Raw genomic sequence first — 18876 nt, 5'->3', positions numbered from 1 at the left:
CAAAGTTGCAATAGATCTACAATCTAAAAAAAAAAGTTTGGACTTATCAATGAAAGAAAGAATATGTATCATAGATATACTAGTTTCAGGGTATGAACATTGCAATGCATTGTCTATTGTTAATTGTTTTTCTTTTTTCTTTTATTCTGTTGAGACATTATATATGTATGTTAAAATATGGAAAATTCAATAAAAAAAGTTTAAAAAAAAAAATAAAAAATGGGGTCATTTGTGGTTGGTTTCTATTGCTTTGATACCTCTGGGGCTCTGCAAATGCGACATGGCACCCGAAAACCAATCCAGCAAAATCTGGACTCCAAAGAACACACAGCGCTCCTTTCCTTCTGAGCCCTCCCATGGGCCCAAACGGCAGTTTATCACCACAAATGGGGTATTGCCGCACTCAGGACAAATTGGGCAACAAAACTGAGTATTTTATTTCTTGTGAAAATAAGAATTTTTGAGCTAAAATGACATATTATTGGAAAAAATATATATTTTTTTAATTCCCAGCCCAATTCAAATAAGTTCTGTGAAGAAACTATGGGGTCTAAATGGTCACATTACCCATAAAAGAATTCCTTGAGGGGTGTAGTTTCCAAAATGGGGTCACTTCTGGTGGGTTTCCATTGCTTTGATACCTCTGGGGCTCTGCAAATGCGACATGGCACCCGAAAACCAAACCAGCAAAATCTGCACTCCAAAGAACACACAGCGCTCCTTCCCTTCTGAGGCCTCCCATGGGCCCAAACGGCAGTTTATTGCCACAAATGGGGTATTGCTGCACTCAGGAGAAATTGGGCAACAAAATTGAGTATTTTGTTCCCTGTGAAAATAAGAAATTTTGATAAAAAATTACATCTTATTGGAAAAAATGACATTTTTTTAATGTCACAGCCCAATTGAAATAGGTGCTGTGAAAAAACTGTGTGGTCAAAATGCTAACAACACCCATAAATGAATTCCTTGAGGGGTGTAGTTTCCAAAATGGGGTCACTATTGGGGGATTCCTACTGTTTTGGCACCTCAACACCTCTTCAAACCTGGCATGCTGCCTAAAATATATTCTAATAAAAAAGAGGACTCAAAATGCACTAGGTGCTTCTTTGCTTCTAGGGCTTGTGTTTTAGTCCACGAGCGCAGTAGGGCCACATGTGGGACATTTCTAAAAACTGCAGAATCTGGACAATACATATTTAGTAGTGTTTCTCTGGTAAAACCTTCTGTGTTACAGAAAAAAAAAAATGAATAAAATTGAAATTCAGCAAGAAAAATGAAATTTGCAAATTTCACCTCCACTTTGCTTTAATTCCTGTGAAATGCCTGAAGGGTTAAAAAAAACTTTCTAAATGCTGTTTTGAATACATTGAGGGGTCTAGTTTTTAAAATGGGGTGTTTTATCAGGGTTTCTAATACATAGGCCCCACAAAGCCACTTCAGAACTCAAGAGGTACCTTAAAAAAAGGGCTTTTGAAATTGTCTTAAAAATATGAGAAATTGCTGTTTATGTTCTAAGCCTTGTAACGTCCAAGAAAAATAAAATAATGTTCAAAAAACGATGCCAATCTAAGGTAGACATATGGGAAATGTGAACTAGTAACTATTTTGGGTGGTATAACCGTCTGTTTTACAAGCAGATGCATTTCAATTCTGAAAAATGCAATTTTTTCAAAAATTTCTCTAAATTTTGCAATTTTTCACCAATAAACACTGAAGATATCGACCAAATTTTACCACGAACATGAAGCCCAATGTGTCACGAGAAAACAATCTCAGAATCGCTTGGGTAGGTTTAAGCATTCCGACGTTATTACCACATAAAGTGAAATATGTCAGATTTGAAAAATGGGCTCTGAGCCTTAAGGCCAAAACTAGGCTGCGTCCTTAAGGGGTTAAGAGGTGTAGTGAGCATTTTCACCCTACGTGTCTTTTTCCATAAATGATTGCGCTGCGGAAGGTACAAATTAAAATTTTTCCCTAGATATGCCAATTCAGTGTCAAATATGTAGTGCCCAGCTTGTGCCACTGGGGACACACACCCAAAAATTGTTAAAAGGGTTCTCCCGGGTATGATGATGCCATATATGTGGAAGTAAACTGCTGTTTGGGCACACTGTAGGGCTCAGATGGGTGGGAGCGCCATTTGGGTTTTGGAGCGTGGAATTTGCTTGGTAATAGTTTTGTTTGGAGTATCACTGTTGTTTCCGTTTATAATGTGGGGCATATCTGAGCTGGGCAGAGTACATCAGGGGCATAGTCAGGTGGTATAATAATAAGGTAAAAAAAATAATCCATAGATGTGTGTTACGCTGTGAAGCAATACTTTCTGCACAGGCCGGTGTCGCACTGATAACTGGCGTCCTTCCTTATCCCCCTTTTGGTCCACACTCCGCACCTTTGCAGTTTGGGGAATTTTGCTGGGAAACGTTGTCCTGGTATAATACGGGCACCGTCGCTTCCAGCAGATATGTTTGGACCCTCCCCTTCCTGGTTCCCTAATTTTAGTGCCTTGATACATCGCCATTTGAAACAGAAGAAACGTTCCCCTCGGGCCTTCACAACTGGATAATTTTCTTTCCTGAATTATTGGAGCCAAAGGGGTTTTCCAATCCTTCTTTTTTTTTTTTTTTTTAAATCCATGCAATGTTCCTCTATTAATATATTAGTGCACTCTGACTATCTTTTTCCTGATAATAAATGGTTTTAGTAACACTACTCCCTATTGTTTACCCTGAGAGGTTTGTTTTGCTCAGTAAGTTCATTCCTCTTCTCTTCCTGCGTTTCTCCTCCCTGCATGCACTGCTCTAGTCCCAGCATGCAATGTGCATGCAGCAGTGCACTTGCTTCGCCTACTACACCCAGCTCTACTAACTTCTGCAATCTCAGTCTTCATTTTGGTGCTCTCATTCTATTACTGATAGCACAAGCTGAAATCACTGGATATCTGCGTTTTTAACCTCTTAACGCCGAAGGGCGGATATATCCGTCCTCAGCAGCTGCTAGTTCGCGCAGGACGACGGATATATCCGTCCTGTAATCGTGCGGGTACAGTCACTGTACCCACGCGATCAGCGGCAGGAGCACGGCTGTTATACACAGCCTGGCTCCTGCTGCAACTGCCGGAATCGAAGCGCGCTCCGATTCCGGCAGTTTAACACATTAAATGCCGCTGTCAATAGTGACAGCGGCATCTAATGTGTTTGACAGAGGGAGGGAGCTCCCTCTGTCACCCCATCGGCGCCCCCGCAAAGAAATCGCGGGTCGCCGTCGGGTTTCCATGGCAGCGGGGGTCTAACAAAGACCCCCAGGTCTGTCTTCAACATCTGCCTGTTAGGCGATGCCGGAGGCATGACCTAACAGGTTGCCTGTCCATTTTACACTGACCGGCAATAATGCTTTGGTATACTAAGTATACCAAAGCATTATATATGCGATCAGCACATCGCATAGTGAACTCCCCTGGTGGGACTAAAAAAAAAATGTCAATCCGTTAAATAAAGTTGGTGAAAAAAAAATAAAAAATTACAGTGAAAATCAAATAAAACTTTAGTAAAAGTGTCAAAACAAATAACACATACACATATATGGTATCCCCGCGATCGTAACAACTTGAACAATAATATTAACACATTAATTAAACCACCGAATGAACGGCGTCCAAAAAAAATGCAAAAAAACAACGGCAAAATTCGCTCTATTCTCCCATTCCCCCCATAAAAAATTAAATAAAAATGAATCTATAAGTTCTATGTACCCCAAAATAGTACTAATGAAAACTACACATTGTCCCGCAAAAATCAAGCCCACGTACGGCCACATAGACGGAAAAATAAAAACGTTACGGCTCTTGGAATGCGGCGATGCAAAAACAAGTAATTTTTTTCTAAAAGGCTTTTTATTGTGCAAACGTAGGAAAACATAAAACCTTTACATATTTGGTATCCCCGTAATCGTGCCGACCCATAGAATAAAGGTAACATGTTATTTACGCTGCATAGTAAACGGCGTAAACTTATAACGTGAAAATCAATGCTGGAATAGCTGCTTATTTTCAATTCTCTCCTAAAATAAAGTTAATAAAAGTTAATCAATATGTTATAATCATCTAAAAATGGTACAATTACAAAATACAACTCGTCCCGCAAAAAACAAGCCCTTATACGGCTATGTCGACGGAATAAAAAAAAAAGTTACGACTCTTGGAATGCGACCGTGAAGAAACAAAAAATAATCCAAAGGTCATTAACGCGCAAAATGGCCTGGTCATTAAGGGGTTAAACGGTTTGAAGAGGTCTTGTGGTACCAAAACAGTGGAAACCCCCAAAAGGTGACCCCATATTGGAAACTAGACCCCTTGAGGAATCCATTGTAGTTTTCTTGGGGTGCATGCGGCTTTTTGATCAGGTTTTTATCCTATTTTTAGGTGGCGTGGTGACTAAAAAACAGCAATTCTAGTATTGTTTTTTTATTCTATTTTTGTTACAGCGTTCACCGTGCACTATAAATAACATATTCACTTTATTCTGCGGGGCGATACGATCATTTACACGAGCGTGTTATACGTCCGTGCAACGCGCGTCGCAGGGACCTATGTTAGTCTATGGGGCCGTGTAGACAAGTGCGTGATTTTCACGCAGCGTATGTCCGCTCCGTGAAACGCACGACGTCCTATACTTGTGCGCTGTTCGCGCATCACGCACCCATTGAAGTCAATAGGTGTGTGAAAACCACGCATGTCGCACGGAAGCAATTCCGTGGGACAAGCGTGGTTCGCGCAACAGCACTGTAAAGGATGAATGAAAACAGAATAGCACCACGTTCTTTTCTGTTTACACACATCCAAACGGAGTGTCATAATGATGGCGGCTGCGCGAAAACCACGCAGCAGCCGCGCATCATAAAGGGCTGACACACGGAGCTGTTAAGTGCCTTTTGCGCACGCAAAACGCAGCGTTTTTTGCTTGCGCAAAACGCACACGCTCGTGTAAACCCGGCCTTACGGTGACACCAGATGTTTATAGGTTTTTTTTATGGCGTTTGCACAATAAAATACGTTTTGTAAAAAATCATTCACTTTTTGTGTTACCTTATTCTAAGAGCCAGAACTTTATTATTTTTCCATCAATAAAGCCGTGCGAGGACTTATTTTTTGCGTAACGAACTGTAGTTTCCATTTTTAGGTACATGCGACTTTTTGATCTATTTTTAATAAATTTTTGGGGAGGTGAAGTGACCGAACAATTGTGATTTTGGTACGGTTTATTATTATTTTCTTTTACGGCGTTCACCGCGCGGGATAAATAACAAAACAATTTTGTAGTTCAGGCCGTTACGGACGCTGCGATACCAATTATGTATAGTTTATTTATTTATATATTTTTATTAATAATAAATGACTGATCAGGGAAAAAAAAGGGGATTTTTTCACTTTTAAAACTTGTATTTTCTTATTTTTACACCTTTTTTTTTTACTGTATTACTTTCTCCCACTAGGGGACTTGAGGGCAGGAGGCCCTGATCGCTATTCTAATACACTGCACTACATGCGTAGTGCAGTGTATTAGAACTGTCAGCTACTCACTGACAGCAAGCATAGTGGGTCCTGACGTTGTCAGGACCCACTAGGCTTCCGTCTATGGCATAGCCGGACGCCATTGTTTGGTGTCTGGTTGCCATAGTAACCATCACCGGCCGCTATCGTGTAGCAGGCCGGCGATGTTAACTTAACCCCTAAAAAGCCGCGATCTCTATTGCGGCTTTTAATGGGTTAAACAGCGGGGACACAGCGATCGGTCCCCGCTGTAGGAGCTGCTGTACGAGACAGCAGCTGTCACAGCTCCTGCATCTGTCGGGAAGACGGCCGAAACGGCCGTTATTCCCGCAACTTCATATTCCATTGCTAATTTCACAGAGCATGCGCGGTGGAGTGTGTTAACCACGCATGCTCTAATCAGATAAAGCACGTGGTACGGTTACATCATTTTTGTGACGTAACCGTACAGTGTGAAAGCCGGAAACCGGAAGTAAGGTAGCAGACCAAATGGACGGGTCTGCACAGGAAGTGCAGATTTTGCTTTACTAAGGGGGCGGTGACGGAAGAAGATATACGACGCTACAGCCATCTGATGAAACGTAAGTACATTGTAAAGTTGTATATTTTTCATTAATTTAAATGAATGTCATTTTTTACTTCCGGAAAACCTCTTTAACTTATTTTATTTTTTCAGACGTAGTGGTATGAGGGCTCTTTTTTTACGGGACGAGCTGTAGCTTTTATTGGTACATATTGGGGTACAATCAACTTTTTGATCACTTGTTATCCTTTTTTTGGGAGGCAAGGTGACAAAAAAACAGAAATTCTGCCAGAGTTTTTTTAGTTGTTTTTTTTTATACAGCGTTCACCGTACGTTATAAACTACACGTTACCTTCATTCTGCGGGTCAGTAAGATTCTGGCGATACCAAATTTATAGAACTTTTTTATAACTTTTTGCACAATAAAATTACTTTTGGAAAGAGAATGTATTTTTTCTGTCGCCAAATTGTGAGAGCCATAACTTTTACATTTTTTCGTCGATGGAGCCGTGTGAGGGCTTGTTTTTTGCGAGACGAGGTATAGATTTTATCGGTACCATTTTTGGATACATGCAACTTTTTGATTACTTTTTATTTCAATTTTTGGAAGACCGTGACCAAAAAAACAGTAATTATGGCAGTGTTTTTGAGTTGTTTTTTTTACGGCGTTCACTGCGCTGGACAAATAACATAATATTTTTATAGTTCAGGTCGTTACGGTCGCAGCGATACCAAATATGTATGGCTTTATTATTTTTTTCTATAATAAATGACTTGATAAGTGAAAAAGGGCGATTGTGTTTTGTGTTATTATTTGAAACTTTTATTGTAGGTTTTACAACTTTTATTTTTACTTTTTTTACACTTTTTTTTACACTTTAGTCCCACTAGGGGACTTGAATGTCCAACTGTTTGTTTGATGTTCTAATACATTGCACTACCTATGTAGTGCAGTGTATTGGAACTGTCAGTTGTTCACTGACAGCAAGCCGATCAGGCTCCGCCTCTGGGCGGGGCCTAATCAGCTTACGTAATGGCAGACAGGAGTCCATTGTTAGGGCTCCTGTTGCCATAGTAACAGTCGCCAGCCTTGCCATCGCATGGCAAGGCTGCCGATTTTCTACAAACCTCTAGGATGCAGCGATCACAATGGATCGCTGCATCGAAGGGGTTAATGCCACGAATCGGAGCTAGCTCCGGTTCCTGGCGATAGATCGGGGTGTCCGCTGTAACATACAGTGGACACCCACTGCTGATGACGCCGGCTCAGCTTCTGAGCCGGAAGCTGAGCCGGCACCATCTTGCCGATGGTACCGGAAGCCTCCTGGGCCCCGCCGACGACGGGGCATAGGAGGATTCCGTTACAGGCTGATCGGGAGGTAAGCATTAGCCCTCCCATCGCCTTTGCAGCCACCGGCAACCCAGCGATCACGTTGCTGGGGTGCCGGTGGCTATAAACTCCTCACATGCTGCGATCTCTATTGAACGCAGCATGTGAGGGGTTAATCGGCCGGATCGGATGCTAGTTCCGGTCCTGGCCGATACCTCATGGTGACAGCTGTAACATACAGCTGGCACCCAGCGGTGATGTCGCTGGCTCAGCTCCTGAGCCAGCTTCATCTCCATGACGTACAGTAACGTCAAAATGCGGTAAGACACAGTTTTTATTGACGTTAATATACGTGATCCGGCGGGAAGGGGTTAATCTATACTTTTATTTGTTTGGTGCAGCTTTGAGAATATATACAACATTTTATTGCTCTCTAATCAGCCAATTCGGTTTAGTATAAAAAGATTGACTGCACTATCTTCGGCTGTGACCCTGCTCTGTACACCCCTCCGAGCCAGTTCTAGCAGATCCAGCCTATCCATGCACTAAATAGTTGTTCATTCATTTGAAAGGGTGTGTTGAACTTTACATGGATTTCGGCTGAAATCCGATAATCCGCATCCCATGCATATTAATGGGGTTACGCAACCCAGTTCACAAGCTTTGGAACATTTCTACATGGATTTTTGTCTGCGCCGTTATAAAAAAGATCTGTGAAAATAAGTAGCGTGCTATTCTAATTAATCCCGTGGATTCCGCATAGAAAAGTAGGCGTGTTCCACATGCATATTGGCTCCATTGAAGAGGGCTAATCCTCGTGCAGATCCACAGCACATCAAACTGCAAATCCACAGGAGCAATTCGAGATGAGCCTCGAATTTCTGCAGCGGATCTTGTAGTAAGTACTTATCGGATTTTCCCTAGACCCGTGTTGAAGATAGCCTAAAACTACGTTACATGCAGCCACTGCAGGGAAAATGTGTGGCTAGAGAAGCTAGACCCGCAGCGATCAGGTGGTCTAATAAATGAAATTTTCCCATAATTTGTATTTTCCAATTTCCAATTTTTTTTTTCCACCTTTTTTCCAGGGGGCCTAGATATATATTAACATTTTTGTGAGATTCACTTTAACCCTTTAGTGACCAGCCTATTTGAAACCTTAATGACCAAGCTATTTTTTTACGTTTTTGCATCGTCGCATTCAAGGTGCTATAACTTTTTTAATTTTTGCATCGACATAGCTTTATAAGGACTTGTTTTTTGCAGGACAAGTTTGTATTTTTTTAATCGCACCATTTTGGGGTACATATAATTTATTGATTAACTTTTATTGGGGGGTAGAAGAAAAAAAATTTTGCGTCCTTAATTTACGCCGTTTACAATGTGGTCTAAATAACATAATAACTTTATTCAGCGGGTCGTTACGATTGCGACGATACCAAATTTATATAGTTTTCTTCTGTTTTACTACTTTTACACCGTAAACAACCAATTTGTACACATGAAGCGCTAATGGGCTATCTCAAAAACTATACAGTATAGTATATCAAGTAATACGATGAATTATATCTTGATTTTTTTAAACAATTTATAAATAGGGATAGCCTCAGAAAATATATAACCAAGTGTGACTTGGTGTTTTTGACTAAGAATATACAGAGAACCTATAGGGAATAGTCAAAAAACTAATACAAATATAACAAATAAATAAAAGTTCATTTTATTAACAGATAGATACAAACAAGATTAAAAATTATGAGTCATACAATGTTAAAAAATGGCGTCAACCGATTGTGGGACACAGATAATACATATAGGGTACAAATAAAGTGCTGGGATGACAGCATGAAATGTACTGGTTATGCCTGATATGCAACCAGATAGTTGGATATAAGGTGCTCTTTGACAGTGATGGTATATTAGTAAGGCTAATGTGCTCTGGAAAAGATATAAGTGCAGAGCACTAATGAAGGAATAAATGGATACAGGCCAGGACATATAGAAAACACCAGTACATTGGTACAATGTAATACACATTCATGTCAGAAGATGGTGCTGTTTAACCATCCCAGATTGTGTACCATCAATATGGAGTAGTAAAGTACGTACCCAGATAAGTTGAGTGATCCCACATGCAGGAGACGCCAGACCCGACGCGCGTTTCGGCAAAAACGATTTGTTTTTGTGTCTCCATATTTGAACAGCCACAACTTTTATTTTTCCGCCGATGCAGCTGTATGAGGGTTTTTTTTTGTTTGTTTTTTGTGGATCGACTTGTATTTCTTATTGGTACCATTTGGGAGTACATGTGAATTTTTGCTGACTTTTTTTTTTTTTACTACAGGATGAACAGAAAACCGCAATTCTGGCATTGTTTTGTATTTTATTTCTTACGGCATTCGCCGAGCGAGTTAAATAACACAAGAGCTTTATAGTTGGGGTCGTTACGGACGCGGTGATACCAAATATGTGTAACTTTTATACCTTTAAAGTGGGTTTTTCATTTTTATTTTTTTCTTTGGGGTTTTTATTTAACTTTATTAAACTTTTTTTTTTTTTTTTTTTTACTAGTCCCACTAGTGGACACCTCTATGCGATCATCCGATCGCTTTTTGGGTATGTTCACACGCAAATTCAAAATCTTCTGAAAATACAGAGCTGTTTTCAAGGGAAAACCGCTCCTGATTTCTACAAGTTTTTTAAGCCACTCGCGATTTTCACTGCGTTTTTTACGGCCGTTTTTGGAGCTGTTTTCAATATAGAGTATGAAAAACTGCTCCAAAAACGTCCCAAGAAGTGACCTGCACTTCTTCTTTTTCGCGGCCGTTTTTTAAAAAAAACGGCCCGTCGGAACAGAACGCTGTTTTTCCCATTGAAATCAATGGGCAAATGTTTGGCGGCGTTCTGGCCCCGATTTTTCGGCCGTTTACGGCCCGAAAAACGGCTGAAAATAAGCTGTGAACATACCCTTATAATACACTGCAATACTTCTGTATTGCAGTGTATTATTGCCTGTCAGTGTAAAACTGACAGGCGTCTGCTAGGCCATGCCTAGCAGGCGTTAACTAGAGGCAGACCTGGGGGCCTTTCGTAGGCCCCCCGGCTGCCATAGAAAGCAGCGACACCTTGCGATCGCAAAGCAGGGTGCAAGTGGGGTGACAGAGGGAGCCCCCTCCCTCCAAAACCACTTCGATGCGGCACTCGCTGTTGAGCGCTGCATCTAAGGGCTAAACAGGCAGATTTTGATCTGCCCCCTCGAGCATCGTTGCTCCAAGTTCTCTCTACTGGAGGTAGCTAAGAGCAGGGATTTTTAATTGCTCCCGGCAGCGCAGATTTATTCTGATGCAGCGCCGTGAAAAGGCAGAATAAAGCCCGTTAGTGGCTGCCGTGAAAAGGCGTATTGGTGGTCACTAATGGGTTAATCCCTTGGCGATGAAAAATCATTATTTCCTTTTCTCTTCCTCTAAAAGTCAGCTATTTTTACGGTTTTCATAAGGGGTGCCTAGGACATTTTCCAAGTACATTTTAAATAGGTTTGTATAGTCTTCCATTAAATTGTCCAGAATTAATAGTAAAGTTGGCTGTCTCAAAAAAATGCAGAGGTTCGGCACTTGCAAAATCCATAAAACATCATCTTTATTACAAAATATTAAAAGCCATGCTGGGAAACTATTTCTCTTTACCCGTAAGCTATTGTCACATCGACTGTGGAAAGATCTGACCACTCATTTGTCAAGGAGCTGCATTACTACTTTCTAGAGAATTTAGCTATCCAAAAGTGAACCCCAAGTTAATTTATCTTAATTTTTTTTCCATTGGCCAAGTGATACTGTCATACTATGACTGAATAGTCCTGACATTCCCTCACTGTGAAATGCTGCCAGTGACTGAATAATGGTTACATACGAGCAGTCTGCAGGGCATCCTCATACTGTAAAAGAATCCAGGACCGATCAGGCCCAGTCAGAGGCATATCTCTACTTCTCTGTTTGTAGTTGCTTTTGCCTTTCTTCTCATCTGGCCCACACCGTCTTACAGATTTCTTTCCGTTGCAGAGTGTTCTACATGGACATTGTTGGCTCCACTCCTTTCCGGTAACACAAATCCCCCTCTGGCAGCACAACCCTCCCTCCCACATCCCGAGGCTCCAACTGCAATGCTTCAGAAAAGAGTGTTCCCGTAGGGAATAGAACACCATATACAGTCGAGGACAAAATTGTCGGTAGCCTTCCGTTAAAGTAAAACCCACAATGGTCACTGAAATAACGTGAAACTGACAAAAGTAATAATACATATTAATTTACTGAGAATCAACTAAAGTAAATCAGACATTGCTTTTGAATTGTGGTTCAACAGAAAAAGTGAAATCTAAAAACTGGCCTGGAAAAAAATAATGGTCCCTTTAACTTAATATTTTGTTGCATGACCTTTTGAGGAAATTACTGCAAACAAACGATTTCTGTAACTCTCAATGAGACTTCTGCCCCTGTCCACAGGTATTTTGGCCACTCATCGTGAGGACACTGCTCCAGCTGTCTAAGGTTTGATGGGTGCCTTCTCCAGACTGCAGTTTTCAGCTCCTTCCACAGATGTTCAATAGGATTTAGATCAGGGCTCCTGTTGGAGGTCATAGGTCCTCCAACAGGATAACGACCCAACGCATACAGCTAAAAATATCCAAGAATGGCTGAGAGCAAAGCATTGGACTATTCTGAAGTGGCCTTCTGTGAGCCCTGACCCAAATCCTATTGAACATCTGTGGAAGGAGCTGAAACATGCAACCTGGAGAAGACACCCATCAAACCTGAGGCTGCTGGAGCAGTGTCCTCACGAGGAGTCAGCCAAAATACTTGTGAAGTAGCAGAAGTCTCATTGAGAGTTACAGAAATCGTTTGTTTGCAATGATTGCCTCAAAAGGTCGTACAGCAAAATATTAAGTTAAGGGGACCATCATTTTTGTGCAGGCCAGTTTCATTCGTTTTTTTTTCATTTCTGTTGAACCACAATTCAAAAGCAATGTCTGATTTATATTAGTTGATTTTCAGTAAATTGAGCCTGCCAGAGAGTCTGTCCCTTTATAGTTTCTGACAGAGTGCCCCCCCTATAATAGGTGTCTGACATAGTTTGCCCCTATATAGTGCCAGCACTCTCCTCCCTACTGTACTGCGGCATCTTTTACGTGAGATCACACGCACATGCCACTGACCACCTCTACCTTCAGGTGCCAGCGGCTGAGTGATCAGAGACCAGTGCAGCTGCAGTATACAATTTTATCGGATACAAATGGCAATAGACACCTGAGCCATGCCCCATCCATTAAAGTGCCATCTACCCATGGCCCATCCCTAAAAATGGGCCTGAGATGCTTCTTCCAGAATAATAGAGACAATAAAGGTTTGTCCTCTCCCAAAATGCAATGTTTGCAGTGCTTTATACATTTACTGTAAATAAGTGAAGTTATTCTATTATTGCACAAATGAAGGTAGGATGCAGCACTAATCCAAACACAGAATCCTTGGAATGTTTTCTTATACATTTTAATATGTGGATCTAAATAAATCTTTGGATGAGTGCTGGACCCTACCATTTATTTTGGATTACTTTCTTCGCTCGTGCATTTACTTGCAAGCGGTAAACTTCTATTCTGTGTTATTCTATTATTGCCCAGCTCTGGATGCGACTCTCGGGTGCCTTACAGAAGAAGAGGAATTCAGAGATGACATACAGAGATATTGTACGGAACAGCTCCAATGATGAGACTCTAGCTGCTAAACAGGTATGGGAGACATTGGATTCATTGTTATCAGCTCTTCTGATGAATAGGCTTTTTATTTTCTAATCTTTTTCTTAGGGATTGTTTTAACTGGTTGCCGACACAGGACGAGTATGCTCGTCCTGAGCGGCGAGCACTTTGCGCATTAGGACGAGCATACTCGTCCTGTGTGACAGCCGTCTCTGCGCGCGTCTGTGCGCGCGATCGAGAACGGGGCAACGGCTGTAATACACAGCCACGGCCCCGCTCTGACAGCGGAGAGGAGAGAAACATCTTCTCTCTGCCGTTAACCCTTTGAACGCCGCGATGAAAGCTGATCGCGGCGTTCAAAGAGGGGGGACTGCACATTGATCGCGTCACAGAAAATAACTGACGCGATCAAAGCCCACAACTCGTATGGCCAGACAGCCCAGGGTCCATTGAAGGACCCCAGGGCTGTCTGAACATATTTCCTGTTGTTAGGGCATACTGAGGTATGCCCTAACAACTGCCTGTCTACAATCAGTACACAGGCTAATGTACCGGCATATAGATCTATGCCAGTACATTACAGTTACAAAATAAAAATGATAAATCCCTTTATGGGATTAAAAAAAAAAGTTAAATGAATGTAAAAAAAAAATTAATGATAAATAAATATATTTTTTGATAATACATAAACTTTTTAAAATATAAGTCCCAAAACGTGAAATAATATAGACATATTTGGTATCGCCACGACCGTAACAACCTGTATAACAAATGTATAACATTATTTATGATGATCGGTGTATGGTGTAAAAAAATACATATTAAAACTGCTGCGCAACTGCTTTTTTTTTCTGCATTTTCGCCAAAATAAAAATGTATAGAAATTAAACGATAATGTATTTGTACCAAAAAATGGTACCTACATAAAGTACAACTCGTCCCGCAAAAAACGAAGACTCATACAACTACGTCGTACAAAAAATACGAGTTATGAGCGTCGGGATGCAAAGAGGGGAAATGTAAAAAAATTGCTCTGTCCTCAAGGCCAAAATTGTCCGTGTCCTTAAGGGGTTAACTTGGTTTTCACCTAGTTTTTTTTGTCCTTACCACTTTGGCCAAATGTTCCACTGTGAATAGGATTTTAGAAACTGCCCCCTAGTTGCTCGGTTTTGACATATGATACTGCAATTCAATTCCTAATAGAGCTCTAAAACTTTTACCTGTATGACAGATAAGCCAGAAGCAACCCTTTATGTATTGTTTGCTGTATTCTGTTATCGATTTTTCATATGTGCAGAATTTATTCCAGATTATCCTTGCATGTGATGACATTGCGTTTTAAAAATAGTTTTCCCCTTTCGAGACCGCTTCAGAAGATTTAATTGCAATTCTGTTTTAAGGTATCCAAGAGCTTTGTCCATGGATGTTCTGAACAGGCTGTAGAATTATTTATCCTATATTATTTCTTTACTCGCTGCTACTGTGTGCTGTAATCTCCCAACACAGGCAACAGACTAAGCACACAATTGTCGGCATTATAAAACATAATTTGCACCGACACACACATTTTATGTGTACCTTGTGCAGCACACTGACGTCCGCACTGCACAAAGTAATTTCTCTGTAAAAATGATGTTTTACAATGCTGGTGGCTGTGTTCTAACAAAGGACCGTGGCATAATAGAACCTGTACTCTCGGAGATGAGATGTCCGTCAAACTGTCCGAATCGCAATCCTGCTCACAATGAGCTCATCAGTAGTGTAAAGAAAAGGGACAACACCATAGTTCTATTATATTATGCCACTATGCAATGTTTTGTCCTGAAGAACCCATTTTATATGAGTACATTCCGGTATTCCATAGATTTATAGTCAGTAACTGTATTTGTCTGCCATTCTGACTAATTCATTGTGACCCAGCTGAGCTATAAGTACTAACATATGTTCTTGGCCTTTCTCCAGATTGAAAAGGATTTGCTCCGCACGATGCCCAGCAATGCTTGTTTCTCCAATCTGCAAAGTGTGGGTGTTCCTCGTCTCAGAAGAGTGCTGCGTGGCCTGGCATGGTTGTATCCAGATATCGGGTATTGCCAAGGCACGGGAATGGTGAGTGTGACATAACGTTTTATGTTTATAGCGTGCATTGTTGTAGATGACGTGCTCCCTATGACTCTCTCCGTGTTTTCAGGTGGCTGCATGCTTACTGCTCTTCCTAGAGGAAGAAGATTCTTTCTGGATGATGAGTGCCATTGTAGAAGACTTAGTGCCAGCTTCTTATTTCAACACCACTTTGATTGGTGTTCAAACTGATCAGCGGGTACTAAGGCACCTCATTGTTCAATACCTCCCACGACTGGACAAGCTACTACAGGAACATGATATTGGTGAGGGCCTCTATGTAAGCTATAACTGAGAGACTTTATTTCCTTGGACGGTTGTGGCACATTTCTCAATTCTGTTATGATATGAATACAGGGCAGGATTAGCACGCTGTCCAGGTCTTGCTACTATTGAATCAACTACTGTTCTATTTTTTTTTCTGGTGCTTGCCTGTTTTAGGCACATTTTATGGATATATACACGTTGCCTTGCATTTCTTTTTGTTATGTTTGCTTACTCTAGAGCTCTTCCGTTGTCTTTTTCTTTAAATAATTTATTTTCATGTCTGCAGAGCTGTCTCTCATTACTTTGCACTGGTTCCTCACCGCATTTGCCAGCGTAGTGCACATCAAACTGCTGTTACGGATCTGGGATGTTTTTTTCTATCAAGGTTCCCTTGTCCTGTTCCAAACCACCCTGGGCATGCTAAAACTTAAGGTAAAGTTGGGTTTGAAAATAATTATATTTCTTTAGCCGGGTGTCACATCCGTTTGTAAACCACTAAACAATTGTAACTACTTTCCCATGGTGTAGCGGGAAGTTATGTAAAAGTGGCTAATATTTTTGCTCCATGGTAGTGAATGTATATGTAGCATTAAATACCATATTACTAATACTAACTGAATTCAATTTATGTTGTTATGGTGGAAATAGATCCACATAAACCAGTTTTTACTTCAGAATGTGAGTTGTGGGTCACTATATGCAGAACCCTCTTTTAAAATGAGATAGACCGATTCTGATTTTCACTGTAAGGAAGCCATATATAATTGCTTTTTAATAGTTTTTTTTCCTACCTACAGGAGGAAGAGCTCATCCAGTCTGAAAACTCTGCCGCTATCTTTAACACTCTTTCTGATATTCCTACCCATATTGAGGATGCAGATGTTCTTCTTCGGGAAGCTATGATGATTGCAGGAACCCTCACGGAAGTTATGATCGAGGCTCAGAGACGCAAACATCTGGCTTACCTCATTGCAGACCAGGGCCAGCTGCTAAATTCCACGGCTGCGGTCACTAATTTTTCTAAGGTGAGGGGCAAGTGATGCGCAGAGTTTTGTGGTCTAATAGAGTTGTCATGTCAACAGTAAGTTCTGACTTTGTGAAATCAAAATGTCTAGAAGGTCATACAGGTCAGCCACAAAGCATTAGACCACACCAGCTCATAGAATAGCACCACAGAAATGCAACCAGTAGAGATAATTTGTTGTAAGTTGCCGGAATTGGGGCTGTTGATCGTTGTTTGGACTGGACCCCTTCGTTTTAGTGAAGTGAAATCTTAGCCATGGTTGGGGGTAGAGTCCATATTAAAAAGCTGTTCCAATTGGACGATGAACACTGTGTAATACCACATTTCCCCAAAATCTAGACTCATGGCAATCAACTGATCACTGGAGAGGCTTGCTGTTGTGTAGGAGTTGTCCCTGGGGTTGGTTTGACCCCCTTAATGCTGGTAATTTTAGAATGAAGTAGTATATCCCAAGTGCATAGGGCAATTGAGTAGAGTATTTTGTCTGTGATTTATTACCACAGATTTTGTTTTTTGCAGATTGGTTACTACTAATTTGTGCTTTGTTTATATTCTTGTAATAAAATATCTCTAAGGAATGGTTCATTGCACTGTCGTATTTGTTGTTCCCTTACGGGAAAATCTGGCTGCATAAAGGTTGTCTAAAAAAGTTGTTTAGTGTTAAAATGATGTAATTTGTTGTTCCTCTCCCTGTAGACTGTTCTATTGAGGTGTGACAGAGATTTAGTCGTTCTGCTGGTTGCATTTAAAGTATCATTGTCCACCTGGGCCATATGTAATAGGTGGCTGAATTTGGCAATAAGCCTATTAGTGATCAGAAAATGGGCACTCACTGGTTGGTAACTGTTCCATATTTTAACGCATATTGTTTTTATCCTCCTCCTGTATGTCCTCAGATTATGAGAAGACAGAGTCAGCGCAGGAAGTCTGGGATCACCACGCTTTTATTTGGTAGGTTATTGTTTTACATGTGATTGAACAAGTCCATACAGTCTGATTATTACATATTCACAGAGAAACTGGTAAAAGAGATCTGCTGGATTTTCCCCAGGTCATGCATGCATTGGGTGACAACATTAGATCTCCATCATCCTGTGTGACTTGCAGTTGTCACAGATGCCTGTCTACTTCCTGTCCCCTATTAATTATCTATCTAACTCTCCAAAGAGGAGCTTTAAACCACAAAGTCGCAGCTCACTCCCAAGACACAACACTGCTTCCTACCTTGAGAAAGAAGTGTGATTTTTGCTAACAATATGTTGCTTAGAAAACATGTTAAGAATGTTGGTTGCTGAAAAGCTAAACAAAGCTTTCGCTCCATATGTTTGTGTGTATATGTGTACGCATGTAAATGTGTGTGTGTGTGTGTGTGTGTGTGTATATATTATATATATATGTGTGTGTGTGTATTTTTTATATATATATATATATATATAATGCAGGGGTCTCAAACTCGGCCGGGTAAGTGGGCCGCATATAGGAAAAATGGGAAGTTGACGGGCTGCATTACTTTCAAATTTGATACAATACAAAATTATTGTTAATCAATTAGTTATGTGAACGACTATAACACTATATTACTAGAATAATAATACTACATTACTATAATAATAGCGCTAGGTTTAAAATTTGAAATATTTCTCCAAGTGCTTATTTCAACAATCCAGCTTTCCAGTTTAAGTGTCGCTAAATGCAGTCCGGCGGCTCAGTTAGCACACATGTCAAGATTGGGCAGCCCCTTTTTAGATAGTGCCGCAGTGCCCTCTGTGGATGCTGCCGTAGTGCCCTCTGTGGATGCTGCCGTAGTGCCCTCTGTGGATGCTGCCGCAGTGCCCTCTGTGGATGCTGCCGCAGTGCCCTCTGTGGATGCTGCCGCAGTGCCCTCTGTGGATGCTGCCGCAGTGCCCTCTGTGGATGCTGCCGCAGTGCCCTCTGTGGATGCTGCCGCAGTGCCCTCTGTGGATGCTGCCGCAGTGCCCTCTGTGGATGCTGCCGCAGTGCCCTCTGTGGATGCTGCCGCAGTGCCCTCTGTGGATGCTGCCGCAGTGCCCTCTGTGGATGCTGCCGCAGTGCCCTCTGTGGATGCTGCCGCAGTGCCCTCTGTGGATGCTGCCGCAGTGCCCTCTGTGGATGCTGCCGCAGTGCCCTCTGTGGATGCTGCCGCAGTGCCCTCTGTGGATGCTGCCCCAGTGCCCTCTGTGGATGCTGCCCCAGTGCCCTCTGTGGATGCTGCCCCAGTGCCCTCTGTGGATGCTGCCCCAGTGCCCTCTGTGGATGCTGCCCCAGTGCCCTCTGTGGATGCTGCCCCAGTGCCCTCTGT

The 18876-nt window shown here is 41.5% G+C and overlaps 1 protein-coding gene across 7 annotated transcripts in view; it reads left to right on the top strand.

Moving 5' to 3' along the window:
- Positions 1-18876, top strand: part of SGSM3 (small G protein signaling modulator 3) — a 100355-nt gene that overhangs the window by 52186 nt on the left and 29293 nt on the right. For all 7 annotated transcript variants that reach the window (XM_075833715.1, XM_075833714.1, XM_075833716.1 and 4 more), the window contains 6 exons: positions 13073-13180; positions 15110-15253; positions 15336-15531; positions 15819-15964; positions 16330-16557; positions 17453-17507. In XM_075833715.1, the coding sequence (XP_075689830.1) occupies positions 13073-13180; positions 15110-15253; positions 15336-15531; positions 15819-15964; positions 16330-16557; positions 17453-17507 (877 nt within the window). The remainder of the gene's footprint in view (positions 1-13072; positions 13181-15109; positions 15254-15335; positions 15532-15818; positions 15965-16329; positions 16558-17452; positions 17508-18876) is intronic.

Source organism: Rhinoderma darwinii, chromosome 7, assembly GCF_050947455.1.
Source record: "Rhinoderma darwinii isolate aRhiDar2 chromosome 7, aRhiDar2.hap1, whole genome shotgun sequence".
In the NCBI taxonomy this organism is placed as follows: Eukaryota; Metazoa; Chordata; class Amphibia; order Anura; family Rhinodermatidae; genus Rhinoderma; species Rhinoderma darwinii.
The sequence above is the reverse complement of the archived record's forward strand: the minus strand, read 5'-3'. Positions and strand labels throughout refer to the sequence as shown.